The 21,979-nt window shown below is 56.9% G+C and overlaps 1 protein-coding gene and 1 long non-coding RNA gene across 4 annotated transcripts in view; one reads left to right on the top strand and one right to left on the bottom strand.

The window, feature by feature from the left end:
* CAPN2 (calpain 2) overlaps positions 1–18,567 on the bottom strand; it is a 42,699-nt gene extending 24,132 nt beyond the window's left edge. The window contains exons 1-4 of one of the 3 annotated variants that reach the window (XR_013959632.1): positions 18,102–18,462; positions 13,355–13,424; positions 2,247–2,365; positions 920–1,053 (exon numbers count right to left, since the gene is read on the bottom strand). Coding sequence is in view for 2 of the 3 variants with exons in the window: in XM_080651252.1 (XP_080507378.1) it covers positions 920–1,053; positions 2,247–2,365; positions 13,355–13,424; positions 18,102–18,338 (560 nt within the window). In the remaining variant the exon portion in view is untranslated. Of the gene's footprint in view, positions 1–919; positions 1,054–2,246; positions 2,366–13,354; positions 13,425–18,101 lie in introns of all 3 variants that reach the window. The other 2 variants (XM_080651252.1, XM_080651253.1) reach the window with 2 other exon arrangements.
* Positions 18,491–21,110, top strand: LOC308238854. Its single transcript, XR_013959633.1, has 3 exons — positions 18,491–18,715; positions 18,886–19,035; positions 20,812–21,110. It is a non-coding gene; the product is annotated as an uncharacterized lncRNA (long non-coding RNA).
* Positions 21,111–21,979: the final 869 nt, after the last annotated feature.

Here is a 21,979-nt window from a genome sequence, read left to right on the forward strand (position 1 = left end):
ACACAGCTGGGAAGACCATGGAAACCATTTCTGATCAGAGACACCGTACGTTCCGGGCAAACCTCCCGAACGCTCACACCTCTGCACTCATGGTGGTTTGGCCCAGGGGCAAGAATGCTTTGCTGTGTTCAGCTGACAAAAATGCACTGTGGCGCCCTAGCCGGTTTGGCTCAGTGGGTAGAGTGTCGGCCTGCGAACTGAAAGGTCCCAGGTTCGATTCCAGTCAAGGGCACATGCCCAGGTTGTGGGCTCGATCCCCAGGGGGGGACTTGCAAGAGGCAGCCGATCCATGATTCTCTCTCATCATGGATGTTTCTATCTCTCTCTCCCTCTTCCTTCCTCTCTGACATCAATAAAAAAAATATTTTTTAAAAAAATGCACTGTGTTGCCCTGACCGGTGTGGCTCAGTGGATAGAGCGTTGGCCTGCGGACTGAAGGGTCCCAGGTTCGATTCCGGTCAAGGGCATGTACCTTGGTTGCGGGCACATCCCCAGTGGGAGGTGTGCAGGAGGCAGCTGATGGATGTTTCTCTCTCATCGATGTTTCTAACTCTCTATCCCTCTCCCTTCCTCTCTGTATAAAATCAATAAAATATATTTTAAAAGAAAATGCACTGTGGCCTGCCAGGGCACAGCAGGCCCGCTCGAGGCCGGCACGCTCAGCGCCATGATCTGCTCCTGTGCCCGCGGTGACAGGGGCCTGGTGGTCACCGGGCAGTTGTGTAAGGAGGCCAGGCCCTGCATGCATGATCGCCTTGAATGCAGAGCCCGGTTTGGGCCCAAGAAGTCCTTCAGTATAATAGGTCTGTTTCTCAAGGTCGCCTGGGAATGGTCCCTGCTGTTTTCCGAATCCAGGGCAGGATGGGGGGTGGGGGGGGGGGGGGAGTTGGCGCTGCCACAGGGACCGCCGGGCACTTACTTGGCGTAGGCCTTCTCCAGCAGCGCGCTCCAGAACTCGCTGCCCTCTGCCGAGTGCACGAACAGCAGCTCCCCGTCCTTGGTGGGCAGCCTGTCGTCCACCACCACCTCCACCCACTCGCCGTACTGCCAGAACTGGGCACAGGGAGGGAGGGAGGGATGGCTGGAGCAGCTGGGGCAGCACGGGGGCCCCGAGCCTCAGCTGCATCTGCCCCCCCCCCCCCCACCTTTCCCCGACAAAACCTGGCACAGCTTTCCTTCTAAACCCCCTCCTCCGGGCAGGTCCCCGCCGAGAGGCCCCGTCCTTCCCTCCCAACCACACCACCGCCAACGCTCTGCCCTGCCCCCTCAGCTTTTACGGACATTTCACATTTACCAGCATGAGAGGGCAGTGAGCAGCTCCTTAACGCTGGGGTTCAGGCCGCAAATAATAGCCTTTTAACCCCTCACACGGCTCCCTGAGCACCTGTTCTACCTCCCTCCTTGCCTGAACCCGGGCCCCAGGGCCACCTCACAGGGCCCGGCGTCAGGAGCAGGCAGGAGCTTTCTGCTGTTTCCCTGTCCTTTGCAAACAGCACTGCTCACAGGTGTATGCAGACCCTGGGGACCGAGCTCTCGGCCACACCCGGGGACCTGCTCCCACCCCCATGCCCTGCCCCCAGCTCCCAGGCCCTGCTCCCACCCCAGGCCCTGCCCCCACCCCAGGCCCTGCTCCCACCTCAGGCCCTGCTCCCACCCCAGGCCCTGCCCCCAGCCCCCAGGCCCTGCTCCCACCTCAGGCTCTGCCCCCAGCTCCCAGGCCCTGCCCCCAGTCCCCAGGCCCTGCTCCCACCCCAGGCCCTGCCCCCAGTCCCCAGGCCCTGCTCCCACCCCAGGCCCTGCCCCCAGCCCCCAGGCCCTGCTCCCACCTCAGGCCCTGCCCCCAGCTCCCAGGCCCTGCCCCCAGCCCCCAGGCCCTGCTCCCACCCCAGGCCCTGCCCCCAGCCCCCAGGCCCTGCTCCCACCCCAGGCCCTGCCCCCAGCCCCCAGGCCCTGCTCCCACCCCAGGCCCTGCCCCCAGCCCCCAGGCCCTGCTCCCACCCCAGGCCCTGCCCCCAGCCCCCAGGCCCTGCTCCCACCCCAGGCCCTGCCCCCAGCCCCCAGGCCCTGCTCCCACCCCAGGCCCTGCCCCCAGCCCCCAGGCCCTGCTCCCACCCCAGGCCCTGCCCCCAGCTCCCAGGCCCTGCCCCCACCCCAGGCCCTGCCCCCAGGCCCCAGGCCCCGGCCCCACCCCAGGACCTGTGTGCAGAAGCTTGGACAACCGCTAAGTTATTACCTAAGTTAGTTACCTGGAAGTGGAAGATCCCTGCGTAGTTTTCCTGGAAGCTCTGGTTTAAAGGGACGACGCGAGCCAGGACTTCTTCGTTCAAGGTGAGGGAGGCGATGGCTGCCAACAGCCAGCAGTCACCTGTGGGCACAGCACGGGCGCTCTCATCAGAGGGTCTGTGTGTGGGGATGGTAAGCATATGGTCCCGCCTCTGCGCCTGGGAGCCCCGGCCGAGCCTGACAGAGCCACCCCTCGGGGCAGGCGGGGAGGCTGGGGAGGCTCGGAGGCCAGGCTGAGGGACAGTGTTTTGTTGGGACAGTAATTGGTGGTGACGGGAGAATTCAGTTCTGAGACCCAGCACCGTGTGGTCGCAGGCCTGGTCCTCACCCAGCTGGGCCTGGCGCCAGAGACCCAGCAGGGAGCCTCTGTGGAGTGAGGAGCCCGCTGGGCAGCAGGGCATCCGAGAACACAGGGGCCAAAGGTGAGTTTGAGCGACAGGAAGAGACGTGAGGGATGGGAAGTGGTCGAAGGCTGTACCTCTTCTGGCGATCATTTACCCACTTAGAAAGTGGCCCATGTCCTTGGCTAGAGTCATCATCGTGAAAATGCCACTTCCTCTTAAGTTAGTCTAAATTTAATGCAATCCCAATAAAAACAGCAAGAGGATTTTTTTAAAAATTTGGAACTCAGCTGATTCTAACGTTTATAAATAGAAGAAAACTAAACATAAAGCCTCGCCAGAAAAATTCTCAAAGGCAAGGGAGTCTGCCTGTCAGATATTCAGAACATGCAAAGCCAGAGGGATTAAAACAGCGCCGAACTGTGCGTAAGGACACAGGTGAACGGCACAGACTAGAGGCCCAGAAACAGCTCCACACGCAGGAATGAGGAAAGACAGATTGTTCACAAACAGAACTGGAACAGCTGAGTAGCCACTCAGAAAACAATCAAGTTATAGCTCATCATGTCACAGGGCTAAATTCTAACTGCGATAATATTTATCTACAAACATTTAACATCATCTACCTTAAATATATGTTTATTATAGTCACAGAAGTATGATAAATCTAGACTTTTGTATTCTTTGCATATTATATATTTATGTATTGATATCACATATTCTAATTGATAGGGTCATGTATTTACATTATGATGACATTATAAATGTAATTATTTGCATAAGTCCATAATCATTCTAGAAGAGACCGGTGGAGAGTTCTATTATAGCCTCAGAGTGGAGCTCAGCTACTGGATTGTAACCTGGAAGCCATAGAATTCTTCAATGATGAATTTAACTACATCAAAGTAAAAAAAAAAAGGTAAAAAAAAACCCCTCACAATCAGCCAAGTCAAACTACGAAAATAATGGAAAAATATGTTACTCGGATCCCAGACCAAAGGTTATCTATAAACTTTATAGAAACAGAAGAAAATGAGGGAACAGTAGAAAAATGGGCAAAGACAGAGCCGAGTCCGGGGAGAAAGGAAAAGGTGATGTCTCACACATTTTAAAGGGGCTCACCTCACTCATCGTGAGAGAAACATAAAGCAAAACTGTGCTGAAATATCATCTTTCCCCTTTCAGACTGGAAAGATCAAAATGTGGGATGGCTGGAGAGGCCGTGGGGGATGAACTCTGCTGCCCTGTCGCTGAGCCCAGAGGTGGGTGTGGTCCCTACAGAGACACCTGGATGGCCACCTGCCCCAGCGGGTCCATCTCCATCATCGGCCCCGCAGACACTCCCGGAGGCTGCTTCCTGCTCTGTCCCCTCAAAGACCCGCCCTCGCTGGTTCCACATCCCGCCTGGCGCTCCACTGCCTCACCGGCCCACACACCCTTCTGCCTCCCGCACCAGGAGCAGCCGGCGGCAACCCCACCCTCCGGGTTCCTCCTGCCAGTCTGGGCTCTTGGCTGCCCTCAGTCCCCTTTGCAGGGTGTGTTCCTCCAACCAGCCCCTAGGGGTCACCCTTCCTGCACACCCTGCTCCCCCGGGGCCACGGGCCTGGCTTTCCCGTGTCCAGGAGCCCTCTAAGCGGGCACTGAGCTGCGAGAAAACATGTCAAGCATTTAGGAGAGTGTCTCCAAGTGCGACCGCCTTTCTCATTTCATTTTCTTTTTTTAAAAAAAATATATTTTACTGATTTTTTTACAGAGAGGAAGAGAGAGGGATAGAGAGTTAGAAACACTGATGAGAGAGAAACATTGATCAGCTGCCTCCTGCACACTCCCTACTGGGTACATGCCCTTGACCGGAATCGAACCTGGGACCCTTGAGTCCGCAGGCCGACGCTCTGTCCACTGAGCCAAACCGGTTAGGGCTCATTTCATTTTCATTGGGGAGAAAACCGAGACCCGGAGGAGGTGCTGTGAACTGAGGATGAGTCGTGTGCTGCCTGGTCCCGGAAGTGACAGCTCATGATGCCTGGGTGGGGTGGGGTTGTTACTAAGGTGGGAATGGGGGGGAGGGGAGGAGCCACAGAAGGGCTGTGACCGGCTGAGGCCTAAGGCGCCTGTCTCACTATTGAGAAGGGAAGGGGCGGGTGTCCAGTAATGAGTAAATACAAAGAATGAAGACTGAGGAGTTGTCCATACAAAGGAACGATCACAACTCAGTGTGCAACCCCTCCGGCCCCAGGCCTGAGGGAACCTCCTTTGGGACAGTGGACACCCCCCTTCACTTCACTCCCCTCAGGGCTGGACCAGGGAGCCTGAGAGCCGCCCCCTGGGGTGAGGCTGGCTTCGTAGTCTCCTCCCGGGGATTTGTCCCTCCCTAACGCCAGGCAGGAGAGGCCTCAGGAGCTCCCCTCTGGCCTCCTGCCACTCCCCCAACCCCCCACCCCCACCCCCACCCCCACCCCCACCCCCGTGCTGAGCCGGCCAATCCCTGTCTCTCCTGCTGCCTGGGCCTGGAGCTTTTGCGCAGAATCTCGCAGTTTTGGGGCCCAAGGCAGAGAGTATTTGTGTATTAATTTGTCATTTGTTCAACAGCCAGTGAGGGAGTTCGCTCTGGCCCACCCTCGGCCACCTGCGGAGACCGCTTAGGCCACTTTTGCTCATGTATGTGCCCGAGGGACGCCCCTCCAAATCCAAACCTCCTCCTCTCTTCTAACGTGCTTGGGAGAAGGAGGTTCAAGTTGGATTTGGGGGTCTCAGAGCACAGCTGCCTCACCCTTCCAGACTTTGGCAACCTGGCCAACCTGGAAACTAGGTTCAACTGACTGCCCCGCCGCTGGCCCCGCCCCCGCCGCTGGCCCCGCCCCGCCTCTGGCTCCTCCCCTGCTCCTGGCCCCTCCCCTGCTCCTGGTCCACTGCTGGCTCCTCCCTTGGCTCTGCCCCTACCCCTGGATCCGCCCCGCACTGGCTCCGCCCCGCACTGGCCCCTCCCCTGCTCCTGGCCCACTGCTGGCTCCTCTTGGCTCCGCCCCTCACTGGCCCCTCCCCTGCTCCCTGCTGGCTCCTCCCTTGGCTCTGCCCCTACCCCTGGCTCCGCCCCCACGGCTCCTTTCCCGCACTGGCTCCTCCCATGGCTCTTCCCCCAGCCCGGCTCCGCCCCTACCCGCTGGCGCCTCACTCACCCCCCGGCCCAGCACAGCACACCGGCCACACCCAGCCCTCCCTCCCCCGCCGCCCTCGGGGGCCCGCCCAGCCCCCCTGTGCGGACACAGCGCCCCAGCAGACCCCATGAAAGGCTCCTTTAAGCCCAGAGCCCTCTTCTGAAAAGGTAAACTCATGCAGAGCCCGCGGTAAATTTCCAGAGCCCTGGTCTGGGAAGCTGATGAGACAGCCCTGCCCGGAGCCTCCTCCATCCTCCGGGAAGCAGGGAGGCCCATCTCCTCCTTGGCTGCAGCGACGTGGGTGTGGGAGAGCCGAGCTCCCTCCCATGAGGTCCGCTATCCCAGCAATGCGCCCTCACCCCGCGCTCAGTGCTGTCTCCCCTCCTCTCACTGGGCGGGGGTAGGTGACGTCGCCCTGGGAGTGTGTGACATTCGCCTCCAGCAGCTCACCTACCGGTCACCACGACCACTGCCCACACAGGGCCTTTTCCTGCACCAGGTCCCAACACCGCATGGTGCCCCATGACACCGCCTCCCTCAATGTTTCCTCACCCTCTTTTCACCCCCCCCCCATGCTATCAGCTGGGGACTTGGGGCAATGTCCCACTTGAGACCTCTTCGGTTGTCATGCTCGGGGAGGGGGGTACCTAGTGGACAGAGGCCAGGAATGAACGCTGGGCCCGGCCCACAGCCCAGGACACACGGGAAAGGAAGAAGTACCCGGCCCGAATACAACAGGGCCCAGGTCAGACCTGTCCCAAATCTTGCCTGCCGCGTCTCATTCCCTTAGGGCCTTGTTCCTTGCGGGCCATGGGACAGCTGGGTCAGTAACAACCGGACCAGATACGGTTGCTGCTTCTGGCTCAGCTGGGCCCTTTCTGAGACCCTGGTGTCTGCCGTCGCCAGCAGACCTGACACTCTGCCTGCAGGGGCCACCTACCCCCCAGGGAGGGAGGCCACCTGGGCCACCAGAGCCTCAGCTTTGGAAGGCAGGAGACAGAAGGCCTGCAGAGCCAGGGCCACCCCTGGAAGCTGGTGGAGGGCCTGCTCTAGGGGAAGTACCGCCCTGCCAGGAGCCCAGGCCTGTGTGATGGCGGCTGATGAGTCACGGGGGCTGTCCCTTCTGTGGCTGATTCGCGCCTGGCAGAGGCCCAGAACGGGTACCCCAGGCCGGAAATCCCCCCCACACACACACACAATCACGACGCATTGACATCAGCGGCTGTGGAGGGCAGGGGTGCCCCACTCACATCCCATCCCAGTGGGCTGGTGGCTGCTCACAGATGCTAACCCCGGCTCCCCTTTCCCTCCCGGACCCCAAAGCCAGAGGGAAGGAAGGAGAGGAGGATGCGGAGGTCTAAGGTTCACTCACACACTCTGAACTTGGGCGGCACCTTCAGGACTCTCAGCAGGGACCCCCCCTCCCCCCAGGCAGCTGCCTGCCCATCCGCAGCCAGGCCCTGGGCCAGGAGGGAGCCGCTGCAGCTGACCAACCGACCAACCGAGGTCCTGAGTCACTGCCTGAGGTCAGAGCTTTAATCTGCCAGGACTCCAGCAGGTGGCACCTGCCTGCCAGACAGTCCAACCCACACCCTTCCTCCTCTGGTCCCGGGCCTCACAGACCCCACAGGAGACAAGGGTGTCCCTGGCCTGCTCTCCGGTGTGAAATCCCTCCTCCTCCGAATTCTCCTTCCTCACCTCCTGGAGGGACCAGCGGGAGGGCGTCTATTTCCCTGACTTCGTGGGAAAAAGCTCCCTTGTGGCTGGGCAGCAAAAGGCGGACACCAACACTGAGCAGGTTCCTTGGCCCTTGAGCTCACAAATGTGAGTTGAAGCCCAGTTTGGGGGGACGCAGGGGCAGGGGGCTGCTGGCAGGGAAGGGGCGGATTTTGGGGTCACGGGAGTCAGCCGTGGTGGGGCCTTAGGAGAGTCTGATCCAACCCTCTCAGCTCAGAGACAGGGGACCCACCGAGGCTGGAGCCGCGTGGTGTGGTGGCCAAGCCTGGGGCAGCCGGGGCAGGAGAGGGGCCTGGGGTCATTAGGGTTCGAGAGTCACCGCTGCCCTGTTTAGGAGACTGTCTAGATCAGGGGTGGGCAAACTTTTTGACTCGAGGGCCACAATGGGTTCTTAAACTGGACCGGAGGGCCGGAACAAAAGCATGGATGGAGTGTTTGTGTGAACTAATATAAATTCAAAGTAAAGGAGCGGAGGGGAGAGCAAGAGAACCCTCCGCTCTTTCGGCTCCGCGGGCCGGATAGAACAGCCAAACGGGCCAGATCCGGCCCGCAGGCTGTAGTTTGCCCACGGCTGGTCTAGATGCAGCAGGAAGGCGAGCAGGGCAGCAGCCACAGGGGAGAAAATCTGCGAAAGAACATTCACAGCCAGAAGAGAAGTCAGAGGAAGTGGTGACTCATGGAGACAGCATCTGCTCCAGTTGGGAGGGGCTGCTGGGAGGAGGCGATGGATGGGGGTGTGCTGGGGGGGAGGGGGGGCGGGCAGGGAGGCAACTGCTTTTAAGAGAAAAAAATGCATTTACTTTCTCCATCACACCAGCCAACACTTTTCTAGTCCTTTTTTTGTTTTTTAATATATTCTTATTGATTTCAGAGAGGAAGGGAGAGGAAGAGAGAGACAGAAACATCAATGATGAGAATCACTGATCGGCTGCCTCCTGCACACCCCACACTGGGGATCGAGCCCGCACCCTGGGCATATGGCCTGTCCGGGAATTGAACCATGACCTCCTGGTTCATAGGTCGACGCTCAACTATGTGCACTATTTTTTTTAAAGGGCCCTGCAGCTCCATTGGCGGGGCATCCTGCAAAATCCCTGGCCAGTCCTCTTCCAAAGTGTCCAGGTCACCAAAGACAAGAGTCCAGACACGGTCCCGGCCCAGAGGGGCCTAAGGAGGCAGGAGCAGCACGTGTCACTCACCTGGCACTGTGGATGGGGTCGTGGGACAGAGACAGGACGTTAGGTACAAACAAGGAAGTCTACACCACCTTGGCACGTGCACCCTCCGATCATGCACTTTAGTTGATGATCGTGTAGCCATGTCAGTTCGTTAATATAAGTAACGAACGCACCGTGCTAATGCCAGACGGTAAGAGGGGGAACAGTGTGGGGCGGCTGGAACCCCCTCTATTACGGACTCCGTTTTTCTGTGCCTTTAAAACTGTTCTCTAACAGCTGGTTAGCCTGTCCTCCCGCTACACCAAGGTTGAGGGGTCAATCCCTGGTCAGGGCACATACAAGAATCAACCCATGAATGCATAAATAGTCTGGAGATTTTTAAACAAGATACCTATTAGAAAAGGATTTTTTAAAATGACAATTAAAAATCATTTAAAAATTACTTTAAACCTTTCGAAATTCAATGCTTAAAACCGAAGCGTGTGCATCTGCCCCCTTCACATTCGCCTCCTCGTATATTTATTTGTCTTTCCCCGGAGTGCTACCCACGTACAGGCCCCAGGGTTGCCTCCCCTCCTGGCCCTTCCCTTCTCACACGATGCGTTTTTAGAGACAAAGTCCTGCTCATCTCTTTTCCCTTTCCCTCCCATCCTTTCTCTCTTCCGCTATGATTTGGAGAAGAGACTTTCCGCGCTGCGGAACTCAGCAATAATCGCGGCCCCTACACGTGTTGAGGACTCTACGGGTTTGCCTATATATGAATCTCACTTGTCACCCAGCCCCGGAGGGGAGTATTGTCATTATTCCCATTTTACAGAAAAGAAAACTGAGGCTCAGGGCTTAAGTAACCTGTCAAAGCCACCCAGGCTGGTAAGCAAGTGGTGGAGGGAGCAGGAACTGGAAACTTCCTTAGGCCCCGTGGCCTTTTCCCATCGGTCTTGCCTCTCCCATCCTCTGCTGAGCTGGGCTGTGGGCAGGGGCACCCTGGGGCCAGACACGTCCCAGTAGGTGTTCCGGGGGCCGTGTGACTCTTGGGTGTGACCCACCTCTGAGATGCCTCAAAGACCTATCTGCCAGGTTACAGTGACCTGGGGCTGTGAGCCCTGGGGCCAGGGGAAGGGCAGGTAGGAGGAGCTGAGCTTCTGAATTCTGTGGCGCGGGTCCGTCCCAGTGGCAATCACCTATAAGAACAGGTTGCCACCAGCGATTACAGAGCCACGTTCAGCGGCAGCGCCCGCCTGGGTTCCCGGCCCCCCTCCAGATGGCTGTTCCGTCCCGGACCCCCGGGTCTGCGTGCAGGCGGCTCGTGGTCGGCACAGTTCTGCAAACGTGGTTTCAATGATTGGGTGAGGCTCCGAGCCTGCTGGGAAAGGGGGTGGGAGCTAGCTGGGGGCTGACCATTGCCGGGCAGCGCTGGGAAGGCCGGCAGGGGCAGGGCGACGACCAAGTCCAAGGACAGCCCTGCCCAGGCCACTGGGGAAGCGGGTCTCCGGGTGCAAAGCGCAGGTGAGTGAGTGGATTTGGCTCTGAGAATTTCACCGCCACACCCCTCCTCACAGCAACTCGGAGGGAGCCTGGGGTTCTGAAAGGAGCTCAGAAAGATGTAACCCCAGAGCGGGTTCTTTCTTCTGGCAGTGTGGCCTTACGTGTGCCCCCGGCCCCCACCTCCTGCCTCAGCCTGCTGATCTGTGTCGAGGGGGTGGAATGCTCAGCGTGGGGGTAATTAACTGAGCGAGCACGGTGGAAAGCGCTATGAGCTGTACTCTGGTCTGCAGGGGACAGGTGTGTTACCGGTAGTGACAGCCAAGACGAACTCAGGCGCCCCAACCCTCCAGCACAAGGTGTTGCTCAGTGTCAGGCACAAGAGTGACTTAAGAACAAGTCACCCACCCTGACCGGTTTGGCTCAGTGGATAGAGCGTCGGCCTGTGGACTGAAGGGTCCCAGGTTCGATTCCGGTCAAGGGCATGTACCTTGGTTGCGGGCACATCCCCAGTAGGAGGTGTGCAGGAGGCAGCTGATCGATGTTTCTAACTCTCTGTCCCTCTCCCTTCCTCTCTATAAAAAATCAATAAAAAAAAAAAAAAAAAAAAAAGAACAAGTCCTCTCTCTCCCGCTTTAACGCCACATCCCACATCGTAAGAAAAGGCCAAGGCCTGGCCGGATGGCTCGGTTGATTGGAGCATCATCCCCAATGCCAGAAGGTGGCAGGTTCGGTTCCTGGTCGGGGCCCATGCCTGGGTTTCAGATTCCATCCCGGGTTGGGGAGTGTACGGAAGGCAACCCATTGGTTTCTCTCTCTTCCCGTCCTTCTCCCCCTTCCTCTCTCCCTAAATAACCAATTAAAAACACACACACATACCCTTGAGTGAGGATTTTAAAAAAAGAGCTTTAAGAAGACTTGGTGTAACAGGTTCCTATCTGACTTGGTGCCTGTCTTGGGGAATATCACCCAGGGATGTAAGCTCTGCTGGTCTGCTCCCCGAACGGCCTGGTAGCAGACACAGGACTTCAGTCCTCTGTTTGTTACTGGCTCAGAGGTTGTAAAGCTTTGAAGTAGGTGTTTATTTAGTCCAGGCATGGAATTTAGTGCAGGTGAGTTAGCCCAGGTGAGTTAGCCCTGGGGCAGCCCCTGGGTAGGCCAGCGTCAGCAGCCTCTCCCAGCCCGTTAGCCTCTAAGTCCCTGGTTGAGTGGACCTCCAGCAGCCCCCAGCTTAGGTGCCCAAGGACCCCGAGCTTCCATCTCCTGTGGGGTGGGAAGCCGGGAAGTGGAGGTGTGTGTGTTTTCTCAGGTAGGAATGTGTCTGGCATCTCAGGAATCTGCTCAGAGGCTGAGCTCAGACAGCTGGGTTGCGCCTGCCCAGCCCTCAGCCCTGGGTCATGGTCTCCTTGAAAGCATTCCCCACCCCCTGCCCCGCCCCCCCGGCCCCAGGGTGCCCACCCCGATGATTCACACAGCTGCCCTGACTTTTCCAGGCTCCTCTGTGGAATCTAACTCTGGGGTTAAACACACAGGCCTGGCGTCAGGCTGTCTGCATTGCACCCCGGCGCCCACCTCAGCTGTGCCAGGACCTCAAACGAGTTACTCCCAGGGCCTCAGTGTCCTCACCTGTGAAATGGGCAGACAGCTGACCCTCCAATAACTCAGGGGTTAGGGACACTGACCCCTGCATCACTGAAAATCTGTGTATAAGTAACTTTGAGTCCCCCCAAAACGTAGCTACTAATAGCTTACTGATAACAAAAACAGTCTAGTAACTCATACTTTGTCTGTTATGTGTATTATAGACTGGATTCTTACAATAAAGTAAGCTGGAGAAAATGAGATGTGACTAAAAAGTCAAAAGGAAGAGAAGATACGTTAATAGTACTGGGCCTATTTATTGAAAACAATCTGTGTGTACGTTTAAATCCGTGTTGTCGGAGGGTCAGCTGAAATCATGCCACCTTAGAGTTCTGCCCCCGCAGCGTAGTGTCTGGCACAGAGTACGCACTCAGTCAACATGAGCTCTTATTACGCCGAGTATCAGAGCCTCGAGGTGGCCGGGAAGGAGGTACCATTCAAGATGATCAGTTTTGTTACTGACGGACTAGTAGTAGCGCAGGGGTGGGGAACGTCCGGCCCGCGGGCCATACAAGGCCCGTGAAATCCTTTGGTCTGGCCCTGCCAAGGCATTAGGGGTGAGTTAATTAAATGTTTGGCCAAAAATAGCAGGCTCATGTTTAAACTGATTGTTTTGTGTGGCCGGACAGTGATGTTATAAATATCCAAATGGCCCTTGGCAGAACAAAGGTTCCCCACCCCTGGCCTCCTGTGAGCAGTGAGCGGGAGGTGATGGCAGGAAGCAAGGTTTCGGTTTATCAGAGTAAATAGGGCGCTCCGGCGACCAGGGGCCCTGTTTATTACGAGTCAGAAAAATGGAGGGTGGAGTCGATGAGAATCTTAAAGACTGGTCCCCGGGTTTCTCCTTGGCGACTTCTTCTAGAAGCCGGGAGCTCTCTACAGAGAGGCTCCAACCTCAGCGGGCTCTGCACCCAGCGAGAAGTCAGCGCTCAGCCTCGGCGCGGCCTCCAGCCTCAGGTTCAGCTCCCCTGAGTCTCACCGAGAGGAACCTTCCGGCTGCCTTTGCTGCCGTCAGCGCCGCATCGCACTGTTGTGATGCCAGGGCGACTCATCTTGCAAACACCGAGAACCCCGGCTACGCTCACTTCCTCCCAACAGCGAGCAGTCATCAGGGTTTCCTCTTCCTTCACCCCGAGTCACCATCCCTGTTCCTGCACCCCAGAGAAGCTGAGGGCTCAGCGCTGTCGCTGGCCTGGGGAGTCCCCCCACCTGGGCCCGGGCCCAGAGCCCGACTATTTCATGGGCCACCGGTAGGACTGGCCCCAGGAGGTGCAGAGACCACGGGGGGAGGGCAAGGAGCCCCTCCGTCATGCTGTGTGAGTGTCTTTGTGACCTCAACACCCAGCCCAGTGCAGGGGACACAGGAGGCCTGAACACGAGGCCCTCAGGGGACAAGAAATCCAGGAAGCTTCTGGAAATGGAAGTGGACCAGCTGCTTGGGAAGGGAGAGAAGCCCAAGACCAGCCCTTCTCCCTGCCCCCCTCGCCCCCAGGTTTGCAGACGAGACCCCAAGGCCGCTCTGGGGGCCGCCACTTACCCAGGGCTCCTTGGCAGATGTCTGTGCGGGTGGCTCCTCCGACAATAAACTGGGGGTCGTCGCAGATCTCCTGGGGGCGAGACCCACAAAGTGCTGTCAGCCCACCAGGCCCGTGCTTCTGCAGTTCGGATGCCTCGGTTCCCAGCAGGCGCATCGCACCCCGTCTCCCCGTGGCTGCAGTCAGACTGCCACAGGGTCCTCTTCCGACCCCGCTTCATGGGGCCCGATGGGTGGTGGGAGACACCCCGGCTGAGAAGGGGAGTCATTGCCCAACGCTCCAAACTGCCGAGGGCCACACAGCGCCCTCCTCTGCAGGCCGGTGGGCCCACCCACACGCGGGGGCTGCCTGACCCGCCTCGCCAGCCCCTCCCCTCTGTCCCTGCACCTCAGTCCTCTCACTTGCGTGGAATTCCTCCCTTCCCATCCTCTTCTCCCCTTTTCCACATCTGACCACTTTTCAAGACTCATTGCCACCTCCTCCGTGAAGCCCTCCTTCCCAGTCCAGCCCTCACGCCTCCCTTGGGTTCCGAGTCCCCGAGTATTTCTACTCTGCAATTCAGGTGCCAGCCGGGCTCTGTCTGGTGGTGCTGACGGGCGTCCCTCTGTGTTCCTAGCACCCACGTGTGGAGGCCGCGGGAATGTGTCCAGCTTTCTGGATCCGTCTACGGGGCCGCGGTGCTGGGAGCATCCCTGCATTGTGAACCGGCGGTGTGTCAGTACCGTGCGTGGCGCTGTCTCTCCCGAGGCCCGCTCGGAACACAGGATGGGGGACGTCCCCCCGTCCCCAGGGGAGGACACAGGCTGAGGAGGTAAGCAGCGTGTCTAAGGTGACCTTGTCTAAGGTGACACTGCTCACCAGTTACAGGCAGCGCGGGGCTGGAGGTGACCTTCCTGGGGGCAAAATGCATACTCCCGGCTCCCCTGCTGCCGCTAATGGATTAGCATTTTTAGCCACAGACCTCTAAGGCTGTTAAAGCCTCAGGATCGCCCCTCACGTCGCCTGGGAGAAGCCACCTTGGGCCATTCAGCCCTTCACGGAGGCAGCCCTCTCGGGTGCTTCCTGATTCTGCAGAGCCCCACCCAAAGCCACAGAGGAAGTGGGGGCATCGATCTCGGCTTCTCGATCCAGGGGGCCACCTGGTTGGGGCTCCACCCCCACACCCTCGGCGAGCCCCTCTCTGGCAAGCAGTGTTTCCTGGGCGAGGCCCGGCTCCAGCCGGTCCATCCCGGAGCCACAGTGCGCAGCCCAGCACATTCCCCTCGTGCCTCCGCATTGTCCCTTCCCTGCTCAGGGCGTCTGTTTGGCAGATGACAGGGACGGTGGGGAAACGAGGCCAGCTTTGCCCGAGGCCTGCCAGCCGGGCACTTATGCAGCAGATGGGAGGACCTGGAGCCCAAGCATCGGATTGATAATCCTGCAAGCACCAAGCTCTGACGCCAGGAGGGTTTTTCCATTATGCGTCTGCAACTTGCCGACATCGCTGGCGGCCTCTCCCAGGGAGGCAAAGTTCAGAGCAGCGCTTAGAGAAGTTTCGTAAAACTGAACCGTGCGCACAGCACGGAGGGTATGGGGTGAAACGTGGACGTAACAGTCCGAGGAAAGGGGCTTGGGCTTGGGGCTCAGACGCCCTGGGTTTGAGTCTTGTCTCGGCCACTTTTTCTTCTTCTTCTTTTTTTAAAAAATATTTTAGTGATTTTTTTACAGAGAGGAAGGGAGAGGGATAGAGAGTTAGAAACACCGATGAGAGAGAAACATCGATCAGCTGCCTCCTGCACACCCCCCACTGGGGATGTGCCCGCAACCAAGGTACATGCCCTTGACCGGAATCGAACCCGGGACCCTTCAGTTTGCAGGCCGACGCTCTATCCACTGAGCCAAACCAGCTAGGGCTCGGCCACTTCTTATATGGGTTCTATGACCCTGCAAGGTACTTCTCTTTAAGCCTCAGTTTCTTCATCTGCGAAATGGGGATGGTGATGACAGGCGTACCTTCCACTTAGGGTTGTTATGAGAGTTAAGGGAGGTAACTAGGTAAACGTGCCCTGGTAAACACTCTGTAAACGTTATTATTATCATTATTATTATTATTATTATTATTATTATTATTACTGAAGAAGTTGATGGCAATCACTGAGCTTGGAGGATGGCGATGTAGGTTTGAGGCTGAGCTCCTGGGACTCAACACATAACCCAGTCCAGTTCTCTCATCTAAAACAACAGCCCCTCGAACCCCAGGTCCCTCTCTCCTTCCCACGTCCCCTCTTCCTCTTGGCAGGGGCAACCATCTGCAAGGAGGAGACCCCTCCTTGGTTCCCGGGGCTTACTCTGGCGCCCCCTACAGGCTGTGTCTGCCAGGCTGGAAGTCTGATCCACCGCAGTGCTCTAAGTCACCCATGACTTTGCTGAGGCCCCAATCCGGTGGACACAGGTCTGTTTCCCTGGCCTGACCCCCGCCCAGGCAGGACAGAGGCAGAGAGGGCCACTGTGGGCTGTGGGCTGCAAACGCCCACAGGCTGGGCACAGTCCTGGCTTCACCCCGGACACCTGCTTGAGCAAACACTTAACCTTTCCGAGTCTCAACCGCTCCACCCCCTGAATGGGAACACACCAGCCACACTGCCCTGGGTCGTGCAGCGCACAGCCTGCCCCACCACCGGTGGCTCCAGATCTGCCTCCCCGTCTAGGAGTCCTACGGGCATTTCCAGCGATTCCTTCACTGGCCCCTAGTGAAACTGCATGCACCGCGAGGAGGCAGTGCATACAGTTTACTTACAGAGTTATTAATAATTTAGAGGCAGATGCTGTCTGCACTGTGCCTGGTGTATTTAGGAGGTGTTCAGTAAATGCTTACTGAATGAATGAAAGAATAAGTAAATGCGTGTGCAAAGCCACTTTGCAAACTGTCAAGTGCTGTCCCCATGCACAGTGAATACAGTCTCTGGTTTATCACTCTCACAACCATAACTTCATTTGCGGCTTGTTACATTCCTGCATTCATTCATTCATGCACTCAGCCACAAATCGTCACTGTCTTTTTGTTCTCAGGTGTATCCCCAACATTTAAGACCGTGCCTGGCATTTAATAGGTTCTCAATAAATATCGCTGAAGGAGTGAATGAATGAATGAATGAATGGATGCATTCCGTGGGAGGGAAGTGACCCCGCTCGGCACTGAGGATATATTGATGACTATCACACGTGGTTCCCAGCAGTTCAGAGAAAGTGCAAATAGAGGAAATTGTATTTATAAACGGTAAAAATGCCAGGAAGAAAATGAGCAGGGTTTGTGATAAAGAATAAAATGCTGGGGTGGGGGCTGCGAAGCATGGTCAGGAGAGATGACTTTGGGGAGGGGACATTTGAGGACTTCCCAAAGAAATCAGAGTGAGCCAGACTCCAGACAACCAGGGAAGGGCGTCCCTGGCAGGTGAGAAGGCGGGAGGGAACGGGGCCTCGGAGACACTGGGCCTGGAAAGTGCAGGCATCGCCGCTTCTCTTAGATCCATGGTCGGCAAACTGCGGCTCGCGAGCCATATGCGGCTCTTTGGCCCCTTGAGTGTGGCTCTTCCACAAAATACCACGGCCTGGGCGAGTCTATTTTGAAGAAGTGGCGTTAGAAGAAGTTTAAGTTTAAAAAATTTGGCTCTCCAAAGAAATGTCAATCGTTGTACTGTAGATATTTGGCTCTGTGGACTAATGAGTTTGACGACCACTGGCCTAGATGAAGAAATGGAGTCTCAGGCCGGGTCAGTGAGCAGGTTACCAAGAAATGAACTCAGGTGCTCACGTCCTGGCCTAGGGCACTTCCTGTGCGCTGGCTGCCACAGGCGGGGTCTGGGGTCACAGAGAAGGTGACGGGGTGGAGGGGTGTGGGTGGGGCTCAGAGGAGTGGAGACAAGATGGGGATGCTTAGTCTCCTAAGGGGAACGTAGAGGTTGGATTTCGCAGGAAGCTGTGCTAAGGTTGGGTCCCACAGGGGCTGGAGCCAGCAGGGAGTCCCTGGGAAGCCATGGAAGCTAGATTAGGGAGCGAGCTGTCCCTAGGCCGGCCAGAGCAGAGGACAGGGACCCTGGGGAGCAAGCTGAGGGGCTTGGAGGGACCCCGAGGTTTCCGGGAGGATTCTGGGCGAGAGGATTCTGGTTCTTGGCTGCCTGTCCTGTCCTTGTTTACCACCGGCATGAATGGCAGGGCAGGTCCTCTCAGCTCGCTTTTGTTAAAATAAACAAGAAACTCTGGCTAAACCCAACCGGACCGCATGAGACAGCCCTTAGTCACAGAGGATCAGGGGGCCCTCCCCCTCCCTCGGCAGCAGCGCCGGCCACAGACTGACTCTCCTGGGCAGAAGTTGTCTCCCACCTGCTTTCCTCCGGACCCTCCGCCCCACCCCCTGCCGTCTGCCCACTGGGGTCCCATAAAAGTTGTCCCCAGGTGCCCTCTGCCGCCCCAGTGTCTGTGGAGTCCATGGGGGCTCCCCTGGCGGGCCTGCTAGTGGGACTCTGAGAGCAGTGACCCGCAAGGCGCGGGAGTTGGAGGGGCCGCCGGGGCGCCCCGCGCCTGCACCGGGTAACGGGCCGGGCCGGCAGCCCCGGGGATGCGCGCGATCCGATGGTCGCCGGGCTGCGGGCGGTGGCTCCGGGGCGGTGCGGGCTCGCTCTCCGCCCCCGCGGGGCCCCCGCCGGCCCCTCGCCGCCCCCGGGGCCTGGGCACCGGCCGCCCCCGCCCGCACGGTAGGGTCCCAGCTCTTACCGTGGGCCGCTTCCACACGATGCCCTGCGTCTTGCTGGAGTAGGGCCCCAGCTCCTTGAAGCCCAGCGCGGACGGGATGGCGGGGAAGGAGGGGTCCTGGAACAGCACCCCGGCCTCCAGGCACTCGGCCCGCAGCGCCTCGTAGTCCTGGTTGAGGTACTTGACGGCCCTCTCGTGCGAGCCCAGCCCCTCGGCCGCCTCCCGGTCCCTGGCCAGCTTGGCCGCGATGCCCGCCATGGTGTCCGCTGCGCGCGATCGAGCCGGGGGTGTCGGTGCTGCGCGCGGCAGGGGCGCGGCCGGGCCGGCAGTTGGGCAGCGGGACTGCGGCGGCCGGCGATGATTCACCGGGAAGCGCTCCGCCCGCCCGCCCGCCCGCGGGGTGTGGCCTCGCCGCCCGCGGGGCTGCTCGGTGCCTGCGGTGCCTGCGGGGCCGGTGCTGCCGCCTGCGGACGCCGGGGGAAGCTCAGCCGCCGGACCCGGGGCTCCGGGCGGAAAAGGTTGGGACGGACCAGGACGCACACCACACCCAAGCCCGGGCCGGCCCTTTCCTCCTTCCTGGGGGGAAAGCCGGACAAACCCGAGGCTGGGAAGGGGTGACTCTCCAGGAAGCACCCGTGAGTCAGTGGATCGGGGAGGGAGGTGGGGAGGCGGCACTGGCTGCCATCTGCTGGGCCCCAACTTCGAGTCGCTCTCTGTCCTAGGGGCGCTGCATCGGGGACCTCGTTAAGTCCTCCCAGCAGCTGGGTCAGAGAGCGGTCCCGCTGCTCTTGCGCCCATTTTACAGATGCAACCACAGCATCGGAGAGGGCCGGTGCCTTTATTCAAGGCCACGCAGCTAGTCGCAGGCAGGACAGGGACTGAAGTCACCGAGGAGGAGTCATCAGACGCTACCCTGCTGCTGGCCAGCTGTTCGGTCACAGGGTTGACAGATCTGGTAAATAAAAAAGACTTTCTCCCAGTTACATTTGAATTTCAAATAAACCAATAATTTTTTCGTGTAAGTGTATGTGTGTGTGTGTGGGGGGGGAGAAAGTTTCTTCTACCTTTCTATATTCTTCCACTGGTCTAATAATTAAATTGACGTGATTAGCAAGAGAAATAGCCTAATTTCACCACATACATGCATTGGGACACCCCCCCCACCCCGCATCCCGCCGCCACATACATGAGAGGGCCAGGGGCTGACAGGGAAAGTGAGGTATCTATGAGCTAAGGCTAAGGTTAGGTGCCCAGGGCTTTAGAAGGGAGGGAGGACAGTCTGGGAAGAGCAGAGGTGAGTAATTGTAGTTTGCCCTGCCCTATGGGAAGGTCAAAAAGGTTTTCTCAGAGAATCTTTCATTAGGGGCAAGGCCCCTGGATAGCTTACATTCTTTTCTTTTTTTTTCTTTTCATCTTAAAAAATATATACATATATTTTTTATTTATTTTAGAGAGGAAAGAAGAGGGAGAGATAGAATCATTGATTGGCTGCCTCCTGCATGCCCGCTCCTGGGGATCAAGCCCGCAACCTGGGCATGTGCCCTTGACCAGAATCGAAGCTGGGACCCTTAAGTCTGCAGGCCGACGCTCTATCCACTGAGCGAAACCCACTAGGGCTTTTTTTCATCTTTTTAAAAAATATATTTTTATTGATTTCAGAGGTAGAAACATCAATGATGAGAGAGAATCACTGGTCAGCTGCCTCCTGCACTCCCCACACTGGGAACCTAGACCGCAAGGGCATATGCCCCTGACCGGAATCAAACCTGGGACTCTTCAGTCCTCAGGCTAATGCTCTGTCCACTGAGCCAGACCAGCTAGGGTGTAGCTTAAATTCCTTAAGGGAGAGGTAACAGTGTCCCAGGACTCCATTGCCTTCCGGTCAAAGTAATTCACACGCCAACGCAGCACACGCTGGGGAGGCTCTGAACCCCTCAAGGCGATGCGCCAGTCCTGCATGGGAGTGTGCTTACACTTAAAGACCCTTCCCCCCTGGCTGGTGTGGCTCAGTGGATAGAGCGTCAGCCTGCAGACTGAAGGGTCCCAGGTTCAATTCCAGTCAAGGGCACATGCCTGGGTTGCGGGTTTGATCCCCAGTAGGGGGTGTGCAGGAAGCAGCCCATCAATGATTCTCTCTCATCATTGATGTTTCTATCTCTCTCTCCCTCTCCCTTCCTCTCTGAAATCAATAAAGATATATTTAAAAAAAAAAATAAAAGATCCTTCGTTGCCAAAACCGGTTTGGCTCAGTGGATAGAGCGTCAGCCTGTGGACTGAAAGGTCCCAGGTTCGATTCTGGTCAAGGGCACGTAACTTGGTTGCGGGCACATCCCCAGGAGGGGGTGTGCAAGAGGCAGCTGATCAATGTTTCTCTCTCATCGATGTTTCTAACTCTCTATCCCTCTCCCTTCCTCTCTGTAAAAAATCAATAAAATATATTTTAAAAAAATAAAAGATCCTTCGTTGTTCATCTGGAACTGACATTTAAATGGGGAAACTGAGTCAATAAGGGTAGAGTAGTTAGAACAGTGTCTGTGGTCGGCTGCTGTGACCATTCTGTTGGGAGATACTGGACCGGTGGGGAATTGTAACCCATCCCAACATTCTTCTGACCTTGACCTGTAAATGCTGACCCTGACTACTTTCTAGCTTGTCGATAAACAGCATGTTTGTATAAGAATCCTAGAAACTAACTTCAGAAGATACACACTGTGACCATTAGTCATTCCAGTTCCAGCAGATTGGCTGACCTTCAACCATAGAACCAGGATGACATAGAACCGGGATGATGGAGACCAGGAAGATGCAAACCATCGCTTGACCATTTTCGAGATCCTTGTTGGAATGGAGTGTGCTGGCCTGCACGTAGAGAACTTTTCACCCCCCTCCCTTGACTTCTTTGTTCTGCTTTCCCCCTCCCGCCTCACAAAACCTCTGCCTGCTCTGAGATGTCAAGATGGGCTTGTGACAAGAGTCCCCCATCCTCTCCAGATGCCAGCACTTGAATAAACCTCTTTCCTTCTTCATCAGCACCTGTCTTGCGAGTTTGATTTTTGTGGCAGCAGGCAGCTGAACTTGGGTTTTGGTTACAATACCGCGAGATTCTCAGCTCATACACGAGAGAAAAGGGTGTGTGCCAAAGAGTGTATCCTTCTCTTTCCCTACACTAATATGGAAGAATTTGTGTTTCCTCGGAAAACTATGCATTGTTTAGATCAATGGTTTTTAACTGGAGGCAAATGTATCCTCTCTACCCTACCCCCAGAGGACATTCGCAATGTTTGGAGGCATTTTTTATTGTCATGCCTGGGGAATGCTACTGGCCTCAATGGGGTAGAAGCCAGGGATGCTGCTAAACATCTTATAATGCCCGGGACAGCTCCCCACAGATGTCAATATGCTGAGACGATCTGATTCCAGCCTTTCCTTGTTTTGGAATTATTTTATAACCCTAACTTGTAGGTAACCATAGCCATGCAAAGTAATTTTCTATGCAAATTAATTCTGCCCAGTGGAGGGCCTCCTCGCCCCACTGGAGAAATCAGGTGAGCCCATTGGCACATTCAGCTCAAATCTTTGCTTCACATAAAGGTGTGCTTCTTTGATCTCTCCTTTGGACCAGTTATCATATCTACTTTATTGACTCATTAATGTGTCCAATAAAATCTTTAAGATGCATTCCTTTTATGTCTCCAGGAGAGTCATAATTGTACCTTTTTTTGAAAATGATCTTTTAGCTCGAGGAAGGAGGCCCAGATACTGCTCTGTGGAGAAAGTGGCCTTTAAGTTGATCTTGAAGGATGGCTCCAGATGTGAGAGTCAGGATTTTCTGTAAACCAATGCCCGGGGTTCAGATCTGAACCGGTCTGTGCCTTTCACAGTCTTCAAGCTCTGTAACT

Source organism: Plecotus auritus (genome assembly GCF_963455305.1).
Source record: "Plecotus auritus genome assembly, chromosome: 14".
Taxonomy (NCBI): domain Eukaryota; kingdom Metazoa; phylum Chordata; class Mammalia; order Chiroptera; family Vespertilionidae; genus Plecotus; species Plecotus auritus.